We start from the raw sequence: 10,020 nt of genomic DNA on the forward strand, positions 1-10,020 counted from the left end.
CTTCTTGCTTTTTCTCTTGATGTACAAATATTTTTCCATCAGGACCAACATGGTTTATTTCCGTTTCATCCGCAAAAACCATCATTTTTCAAAAATTTCAATCTTTGATCTGTGACTATGAGCGAATGCCAAACATACATATATGTATATAACATTCTTTTTCGAATGTAGTAGTTTTTTTATCTACCTGGCTGTCTCCGGATCGAAAAACTACCAACCAGATCGATCATGTTGTGATAGACGGAAGACACGTCTCCACTGTTTTAGATGTGCGCGCGATCTGAGGTCCTAACATCGACTCAGACCACTATCTTGTTGCAGCCACGATTCTCACCCGCCTCTGTGCAGCAAAAAACGCACGCCAACAAACACAAGGAAGGTTCGACGTCGAGAAGCTGCAATCACAACAGACAGCCGAACGATTTTCTACTCGGCTTGCACTCCTGCTCTCTGAGAGCACTCGTCAACAACTCGGTATAAGGGAACTGTGGGACGGAATTTCAAACTCCTTACGTGCAGCTGCAACCGAAACCATTGGTTTTCGGAAAGTGCAAAAGAACAGCTTTTACGACGAGGAGTGCCGTGTCGCAGCGGATAGAAAACAGGCTGCCCACCTCGCAACGTTACGATCGACAACAACACGCGCGGGATGGGATAGATATCGAGAGTTGAAGAGGGAAGCGAGACGCATTTGCAGACAGAAGAAGAAAGAGGCTGAAATGCGTGAGTACGAAGAGCTTGATAAGCTGGCCGACAGGGGTAATGCTCGAAAATTCTACGAAAAAATGCGGCGGCTTACAGAAGGTTTCAAGACCGGAGCATACTCTTGTAGAACCCCCAAAGGTGATCTAGTGACCGATGCCCAGAGCATACTTAAATTATGGAGGGAACACTTCTCCAGCCTGCTGAATGGCAATGAACGCACAACACCAGGAGAAGGAGAACCCGATTCCCCAATCGATGACGATGGAGCAGACGCTCCATTACCCGACCATGAAGAAGTTCGAATAGCAATTGCCCGCCTCAAGAACAACAAAGCGGCAAGGGCCGACGGACTGCCGGCCGAGCTATTCAAACACGGCGGCGAAGAACTAATAGGGAGCATGCATCAGCTATAAGTCGCTCATAGTCGCTCATAATTCCCGTCCTGCTATATGGTGCAGAGGCTTGGGCGATGACAGCAACCGATGAGTCGACGTTACGAGTTTTGAGAGAAAAATTCTGCGAAAGATTTATGGTCCTTTGCGCATTGGCCACAGCGAATATCGCATTCGATGGAACGATGAGCTGTACGAGATATACGACGACATTGACATAGTTCAGCGAATTAAAAGGCAGCGGCTACGCTGGCTAGGTCATGTTGTCCGGATGGATGAAAACACTCCAGCTCTGAAAGTATTCGACGCAGTACCCGCCGGGGGAGGCAGAGGAAGAGGAAGACCTCCACTCCGTTGGAAGGACTAAGTGGAGAAGGACCTGGCTTCGCTTGGAATATCCAACTGGCGCCACGTAGCGAAAAGAAGAAACGACTGGCGCGCTGTTGTTAACTCGGCTATAATCGCGGTGTCTACGCCAATTAAGAAGAAGAAGAAGAAGTAGTTTTTTTATGCTCACACGCCCGAAAAAAAATATTTTCACTTAAACGTCTCCGCAATAGTCTACTTGACACGTTTAAGCTAAATTCTGCAATGACTGCGACCATTGTTGCGTGTGAGGATTTGAAAGGATCAGCTTTACATTTTCTAACAACTATTTTGTCCTCACGGTGAGTTGTTTTGCGAGGGGGCGCCTTACGAATTATGTTTTAAGATAAAAAATTGGGATCACTCTTAACATTTTTATGGCATTCCTAAGGTCCTAAATAATTCTCCTTTTTTTTTAATTCACAGTATTTTCCTTTTGTCATTTAAATAAAATTAACTATTAATTACAACTTCATAACGTGCTGAGAGCGGTTATTTGTTAAATCAAACCCAACTAATGACGGAAAACTAAAAGTGTGCTAAATCGTTGTCCAATGAATTTATGGCGAAATTTAACAAAAACAACACTACAGCCGGTTGTACGCACCGGAATTGACTCGGATTTTATCCGACCAAGGGCTGTTTTTTTCGGCGATCTAACCCCGTTAGGATCGGTAAGTGTTAATCTTTGTTTCTCGTCACTGGAGCAATGCCTTGTAGCAGGGTTGCTCCGTATCCTCCTGACTCGTGCTGGCATTGAGTCCAACCCGGGCCCGAAGGAATTTTTTCTGCTGCGTTAGCGCAAAAAGGCTCCATCCAAACACCACCTCCAGGGGTCAACAGAAGACCTCAACGGTCTCAGGAGCTCAAACAGGCAACATTGCTCCCACTCTAACTTAACCTAAACCAAGCTAAACAGCCGTTCAGATCTTCTGAGTTGTGTGGTTTCAACGTGATAAGTAAAGATCGCGAGCGAGATAATGGTGGTGGCCTAGCCTTCATATTGCACAAAACGACGCGCGCTACTTCGTGGTGAAAACCGTCTGGTACTAGGCGACTTTAACGCGCACCACGATCTTTGGCATTCCTGCCTATCAAACGATGGAACAGATTGATGATTCGACATTCTGCGCAATGAATGACGAAGCCCTCATCAGAGTTATGGGCTAACTCTCGCATCAGACCATCTGCCCATAATTATCTCGATCAAGAAAGCTCCTGATTTTTTTCTGTGGACAACCGTACCTTCGTTAACTTTAACAAAGCTAACTGGGTCGGCTTCACAGAATTTACTGAGAGCACCTTCAACGCTCTACCCATTCCTAAGACGTATGCGTTGGCGAACGTCGATTCCACAAGGTGGTCGCAGCAGCTATCGCTCGCTTCATTCCGGCTGAAAGAATAGCAGAAATCCGCCCCAATTTCCCATCCGAAGCAGTCGTTTTAGCTAATGAGCGCGACACCTTACGCCATGCCGATCCCGGGGATCCTCGAATAAGGGATCTCAATTTGGAGATTCGGCGAATGGTAAACCGTCATAAGTGACGAAATGGATAGAGCACCTAAAGTCCTGCAACCTCTCCACCAACTGCATGCATACTCATGTGTTAACCGACGGCTGCGCAAAATGCCAAACGACTGCGTGCCACTTACTTTCACCGATGAGGAGGTTCAGAATGCCATCAACAAATTGAAATCATCAAAATCCACTGGCCCTGATGGAATCAGCTCAAGCTATCTTGCAAAGGTCCTCAACCTATCGCTGACTACTCTTCAAATACCCGATGTGTGGAAAGTCGGAAGAGTTGTCCTACTACTTAAACCTGGGAAACCCACCAACAAAGGGGAGTCCTATCGTCCGATAACTCTCCTCTCCCTGGTAGTGAAGACACTTGAGGCCTTGCTACTCCCGCCATTCACTCACCACCTGAGCCTAGCCTGAGAAAAATTAAACAGGGGGCTCCGCAGGGTGGTGCTCTCTCCCCGTTACTGTTTAACTTTTACATCTCGAAACTCCCACAGCCACCACAGGGGGTTTCCATAACTTCGTACGCATATGATTGCACGATATTGACGTCGGGCAATGGAATCGATGGCTTGTGTTCGAAAGTAAACAACTACCTCTCCGACCTTTCTCGCTTCCTCACTGCACGGAACCTCACACTTTCCCCCACCAAATCCACAACGACCAAGGACGAAGCAGTATAGACCTGAACTTAATATTGCAGTCGATGGCCTCAAAATGCCGACTGTCAATAATCCAAAGATTTTAGGTGTAACTTTTGATAGTCTATGCTCCTTCACTCCCCATACGGCCGCGATTATCGCCAAGGTACAGAACCGCAACAAAATCCTCAAATCGCTAGCCGGCAGCACATGGGGAAAAGACAAAGAAACGTTGTTGGCAACATACAAGGCAATCGGCCGGCCGGTCCTCAATTGGAGTTTGAAGTCAAATCACCACAAATCACAGAAGAAGAGCTCGAAGTGCCGCGAGAAACGCGAGTGACCCTAACGCAGTTTCGTTCTGGATATTGTAGCAGGTTAAACTCCTACTTATCCAGAATAGTCCCCGATATATCCGATATATGTCCTGCATGCAATGAGTCTCCGCATGACACTGGCCACCTCTTTGCATGCCCTGCCAAACCTACTCATCTAACACCCCTTTCCCTTGCGTCCGACCCGTTGAAACAGCACATTTCCTGGGCCTCTCGCTAGATGGCGTCGACAACAACATGGATAACTCTGACCATCCTAACCGTGATTGATAACCGTTAAAACAACAACAACAGCAACATCTGAATGGAAATGATAACGGTTATTTTCCTAAGCATTTAAAGAGGCGTGAGAAGCAGTATTGATCAATAAAAAATTTATGGAAATATCGCTCTTTTACAAGTAACAACAATATTTCTAATTATGAATGCAAGTGCACTAAATCTCTGTCCATGCAGTATGTACATAAAAAGCTAACTGATAAATACAATAATCGTTTGTTCTTGTAAATTTTATTAAACATTTTTAAAGACAAATCGGTAGAAAATACTTATTTATTGCACAGTAGCCATATACATACGGGTGTATAACGTAATGCCGACAATCAAAATCTCGAAATTTAGAATCCCGACACTCAAAATACCGACAAATCAAAACACCGACAAATCAAAACACCGACAAATCACAATACCGACGAATTAAGAAAAGGTGGCGTTGTTCGTTCGAGGCCCTGCGGCCTTCGGCCTCCGGCCACGAACACGCTCAGGATCATAACCCTTAGTCGGCAGAATTCTCTTTCTGTGCTTCGATAGAAATAAGAGCGGACAAGATAAAACATTTTTCAAATGTCGGCATTTTGGTTTGTCGGTGTTTTGATTTGTCGGTGTTTTGATTTGTCGGTATTTTTATTTGTCGGTATTTTGATTTGGCTGCATATTTAAATTTTGTCGGTTTTTTGATGTGTCGGCATTTTGAATTTCGATATTTTGAGGCATTGTTGATGTTGTTCTAACCTTTATCTAATCCCCGTTTTGTTGGTAATGTTCAAATTGGTTATCATGTAACATTGTTGTGATTCATCGGCAGAGGAAATGAAATCAAATATGGAGTATGTATGTATGTATGCATCAACTAAATGATGATATTTGCCTTTGCTAATTATTGAAAATGCAAAGCGTATGATAACAATTGGGAATGTCAAGTGCTTTTGTCACTTATTCCTGTGTGAACATACATATATTTTGAAATAAAATCATGTTTATTCCTATTATAGAGGGTACAACAAAAGGTTATCACATTTTTTAGTCTATCGAACTCCAGGTACTTGAACTTTATTATAATGATGTTTTAAATATACCTATGAATGTTTATATATATTTTTAATTTTATAAGAATTATGTGCGTTATATATAAATTTAAATCAGTTCCTTCACAATTATTTCAAACCATTTTGTAAGAGAATATTTTCCAAGTACAAAATATTTTTATTTCATAACGGGAAAGAAAAATTGAAAAAGGTACACACTTTCATTATAAAATATCTATTATACTGAAATTTGAATACTTTACATGAATGTATGCATACAAGACTAATATTTATGCGCGAGTTTTAAAGACTACCCAAATATATGAATTTACTAATTGTTAAACATAAATGTACAAATATTCGCATAGGGATGCTACTGCACTTGTAGTTTTGCGCCCATATCTCTATCTTTGCATTTTACAGAGTTATGTTCACTTTTTGCCCAACAACTTGTTAATTTCCTTATTTTGTTTATTCATCTTCAAGTCCACATCTTCGATTTTATAATTCATATTGTCCAATAATTCATTTTGCGATTCGATTTCACTTCCTAGATCGGTGGCAAGAAATTTCAAACGTGACAAATTATCACACATTTCATCCAAATTCGATTCTAATTGCGTTTGGAATGGATTATTGCTTCGTTGGGCTTGTATTTGTTCACGTTGCTTAATTGCTGTGGAGTCATCCCTAATGCGACTTATGGGATGATCGTTATAACGTTCCGTTGGCGACATAGGCGGTGGTGATTTGCTAATATTAGCAGTAGTTTCTCTTGGTTCCTGGTTTTGCCCAAATTGATTGACACCACTTTGTGTACTCGGTGTACGGGTTAAAGGTACATCACGATTACCGGATAAATAATTTTTAAGACCTCCAAATACGCTTTTCAAGCCGTTCAAGTGACGTTGACTAAAGCGCAATGTCGAATTGATTTCGTCTAACTGTCGCGAGGTGTTTTCTAATTGTTCTCGTTGTTTTGCCAACTCAGCTGCTGTAGCTTTGCCGACATCTTCCGTTTCATATAACAAACCTAAAAAAATTTTCTTTTATAAGTTTCAGTTACATACATAATGTAAATACTTATATTGGCATTCTTATCTACCTAAGCTGCGCTGTGTAGACTCCAATGAACGAGACTCAATTTCTCTACGTCTTTCTGCATAAATTTGTTGAGGGTCATCAAATGGATTGGTGCTACGACCACCAACAGCACCCTCCATTCCACTATCAAGACCCGATATAGTGCTATTGGAGCGAGAGTTATTTAAAAAAATATCATCATCTACATCTTCTAGATCGCCTGTATTCAAGTCGAAGTGATTATTCACTGGCTGCAAGTAATTATTGGCCATGACTTTTTGGTTCGTGAGTATTTGTTATGCTGCTATTACTTGAACAGAAAATGTGTTTTACTTTGTAAAAAAGCTATAATTTAAATTTTTTTGTGTTTTATATCAACTATTTTTAATGTGACCTCTTTAAAATTGCAGAAATCTAAACCACGGATTTTGTTATTGTTGCTGTCAGAGATAATTATTCCTGGTTGCTGTGTTTCTTTTATGTACAAAGAAAATTTCTTCCAAATACTCCCCCTCTTTCGAGAAACGTCAATAGGAAATCAAGAAGAATTGTCCAGCTGATATGACATGGGCTTGCCATACTTTTTTATTTTTATTTCTGAAATCCTGCAACAACAACCCTGTTTCTGATTTTCGTTGGTTGGTTATCATTCTATTTTGTTTGGCTGTTTGATCATTAATATTTTGGCGCCAACAAATCATTGGACAATTGTAAATTTTACATTATCAGAAGTTTTGATTTTTATTTTATTTAAGTGATGGCCTATGAACGCAGTTCATTGCGCTATGCGCATACAAATGGATTCACAAGTCTTACATTTACGGAGAACGATGAATCCATAATTACGTGTGGCTCTGACGGCGATATACGCGTGTGGCGAGGCATTGACGACGATGATCCCAGTTCCACTTGCCTAGGTGAATTTGTTATATGTATCGCACATAGCGGCAAACGCCTACTGGCATCCACTGACCGAAATACTGTGCAAGCGTACACATATCCAGAGTTGGACAGTGATGGCACATTAATGCGTTTTACTGCGCCAGCCACTTGCCTTCGCGTGCACGAGAAATACGTTGCCGCTGGTTCAGACGACACAAATATAAAGGTGTTGAAAAGTGATGATTGCAAAAGTGAATTTCATTTACAAGGACATAGTGGACCTGTCCTCGGTCTAGATATTTGTAATAAAGGTGAATTGCTAGCTTCCATATCTGGTGATGGCAACTTGAAAATCTGGAACCTGGGTCAGAGTGGCACAGAAGTGAAAAGTATTTCGGGGTTACCTAAAGTGAATAGTTTTGAGAACGCAGTGCATTTTGGAACACCTTGTTTTGAGCCACAAAGCAGTAAGTCGTTGGCATATGTGCTTGGTAAAGAGATAATAGTGTTGAACACAGACACCTGGGAAGTGAAATTTACGCTTTCTGACGAACGAAACAAAGGAGAATACACATGTTGCCGCTTCTCAAAAGATGGTCAATTTCTCGCCGCAGGAACCACGAAAGGTGAAATAAGTGTGTTTGATTTTTTACGAAAGCAGTCTATTAAAACCGAAGCACCGTCAAGCGAATGTCAATCTATTACCAGTATAAGCTGGAATACTGCAGGTACCGAATTAGCCTATTGTGATGTGACTGGTCAGTTAGGAACGCTATTTCGTACAAAAGGGGGCAACGCTGCAGTATTCGCTGATGGCGAAGCGGAGGAAGTTGACTTCGGTGATATTGAGTTCAACAATGATGATAATGATGATTTGGTGAGTGCCAATGGTCTGGATGTAAATGATGAAAATGGTGACGATGATGATGATGATGGTATCTCAATTGAACGTCTTAAGAATCAAGTCATGCGGAAAGCTGGGGGATTTGCGGATGATCTGGATGAAAATACGCACGATTCCTTGCCTAAATCAATACATAGCGATATTGAACCGCAACCACTAGTGAAGTCTTTTAAACAACAACCTGCATTTCAACCAGGTGCAACACCAACTCATCTGGAGCATCGTTATCTAGTTTGGAATGATGTTGGTATTGTAACAGCACATACAGAGGGCAATGACGGTTCTCTTGATGTAGAATTTCACGATGCCAGTGTACATCACTCCTTGCACATCCCAAACTATAGCAACCACAACATAGCTAGTTTGAGCACGAGCGTATTGGCATTGTCTGCGGAAAATTCAACCAAATTAGTGTGTATTGCGCTGGCAGCTTCCGGCAATAAGGAATGGTCGGTAACATTTCCTGATTGTGAAAGTACCGAAGCTTTAGTGGCAACCAACAAATTGGTGGGCGTTGTCACTAGCATGCAATTTTTGCGTCTGTTCACCGTCATGGGGACTCAACGTGAAATAATATCTATTCCAGGACCAGTATTAGCATTGGCTGGTCATGAGGATCGTATAATGGTAGTTTACCACAGTGCTCCACCCGGTACACTTCAGCAGCACTTATCCGCAATGCTAATACAAACATCTGGTATGCAGCTACGCACTCAACACCTCACAGTGCCCTTAACACCCGAACGTCGTCTGACATGGCTTGGTTTTTCAGATTGTGGTTCACCTGTATTTTCTGATTCCATGGGTTTATTGCAATTGTATAGCCTGAAGAGTCAATGTTGGTATCCAATCTGTGATACTTTAAAACAAAGTCAAAGCGTTTCGAACAATTACTTTATTATTGCTGTATCAGAACGTAGTCAAATTATTCAAGCGGTATTATGTCGAGGCAGCTCATATCCGATGACTAATCCGCGACCAATGACACAGGAGTTGACACTACAGTTACCCATTTGTGACATTGAAGTGGAGAAGTCAGAGTTGGAGGATGCTTTAGTGCGTGCTTCAATTATGAATATGGACAATGCTGATAAGGTAATTAAGGAAACAGCAATCAAACTTTTCGCATTAGCATGTCGCAGTGAAGTGGAGATGCGCGCCAAAGAACTCATTGAAACTATTGCTTGCCCCGAACTCTTGCTCTTAGCAGTGAAATATGCCACAAAGTTGGGACGTATACATCTTTCAGATCGTTTATCGGAACTGATGCCCCAACTTGAAGAACAAAATCAACGTGAACGTCAAGAGTTACACGAATTTGAGCAATACAACAATGTGACGCTATCGTCAGTTATGCGTTCGCAAAGCCCCAGCTTTAACAACAGTGTTTCATTTGGTAACCGAATAGCACCAAAGGCAATGGAATTGACACACGCGCGACGTGCATCACTTAAACGTTTTGCTATGTCCAATTCTCCAATTTCTTTCGGAAAAAAATCGGCAATTTTAAGTGCAACGGAACGCAATTCGTCGCCAACGTCTACCCCATCCAACATAGAAGCAATTGAATCACAAGAAAACATTCCTGATAAAGATGGTGAGCAGTTGGACACCGCCAATAATGACACAAAGGATGTTGCGCGTACACCGCTTAATGCGGTAAATCCGTTTGCAGCTAAACGCAAACATTCAGAAATTGATTCGTCCAATAAAGGTGGAGTCTTAATCAATGGTGGCAAGCTAAAGATAGTGAAAAAATAGTAAGCATAACTATTGGGAACAATAAGTTTGTATGTTAGTGTAGTTCTGTGTTTTATGTGTTTAAATATAATGACTTTGTAATCATACCCAGCTTTTCTTATTTTATTTTATTTTTCTGGTAA

General features: G+C 41.7%; 2 protein-coding genes across 2 annotated transcripts; one reads left to right on the forward strand and one right to left on the reverse strand.

Moving 5' to 3' along the window:
* Positions 1-5,425: 5,425 nt before the first annotated feature.
* LOC126756257 (synaptosomal-associated protein 29) lies at positions 5,426-6,862 on the reverse strand. Its single transcript, XM_050469201.1, has 2 exons — positions 6,374-6,862; positions 5,426-6,301 (listed from the first exon to the last, which is right to left on the reverse strand). Exons 1-2 carry the CDS (start codon positions 6,621-6,623, stop codon positions 5,700-5,702), a joined length of 852 nt encoding a protein of 283 aa, XP_050325158.1. The 5' UTR covers positions 6,624-6,862; the 3' UTR covers positions 5,426-5,699.
* A 171-nt stretch (positions 6,863-7,033) lies between these two features.
* On the forward strand, positions 7,034-9,984 carry LOC126756230 (WD repeat and HMG-box DNA-binding protein 1). The gene has a single exon (XM_050469150.1). It carries the CDS (start codon positions 7,109-7,111, stop codon positions 9,896-9,898), a length of 2,790 nt encoding a protein of 929 aa, XP_050325107.1. The 5' UTR covers positions 7,034-7,108; the 3' UTR covers positions 9,899-9,984.
* The last annotated feature ends 36 nt before the right edge of the window (positions 9,985-10,020 follow it).

Source organism: Bactrocera neohumeralis, chromosome 4 (assembly GCF_024586455.1).
Source record: "Bactrocera neohumeralis isolate Rockhampton chromosome 4, APGP_CSIRO_Bneo_wtdbg2-racon-allhic-juicebox.fasta_v2, whole genome shotgun sequence".
Lineage (NCBI taxonomy): Eukaryota > Metazoa > Arthropoda > Insecta > Diptera > Tephritidae > Bactrocera > Bactrocera neohumeralis.

Excerpts from the sequence above, each read along its gene's own strand:
- LOC126756230 (XM_050469150.1), top strand. The coding sequence starts at position 7,109 with ATGGCCTATGAACGCAGTTCATTGCGCTATGCGCATACAAATGGATTC.
- LOC126756257 (XM_050469201.1), bottom strand. The coding sequence starts at position 6,623 with ATGGCCAATAATTACTTGCAGCCAGTGAATAATCACTTCGACTTGAAT. Across the intron at positions 6,302-6,373 it reads GTCTACACAGCGCAGCTTAG|GTTTGTTATATGAAACGGAA; the intron begins GTAGATAAGAAT and ends AAATTTTTTTAG.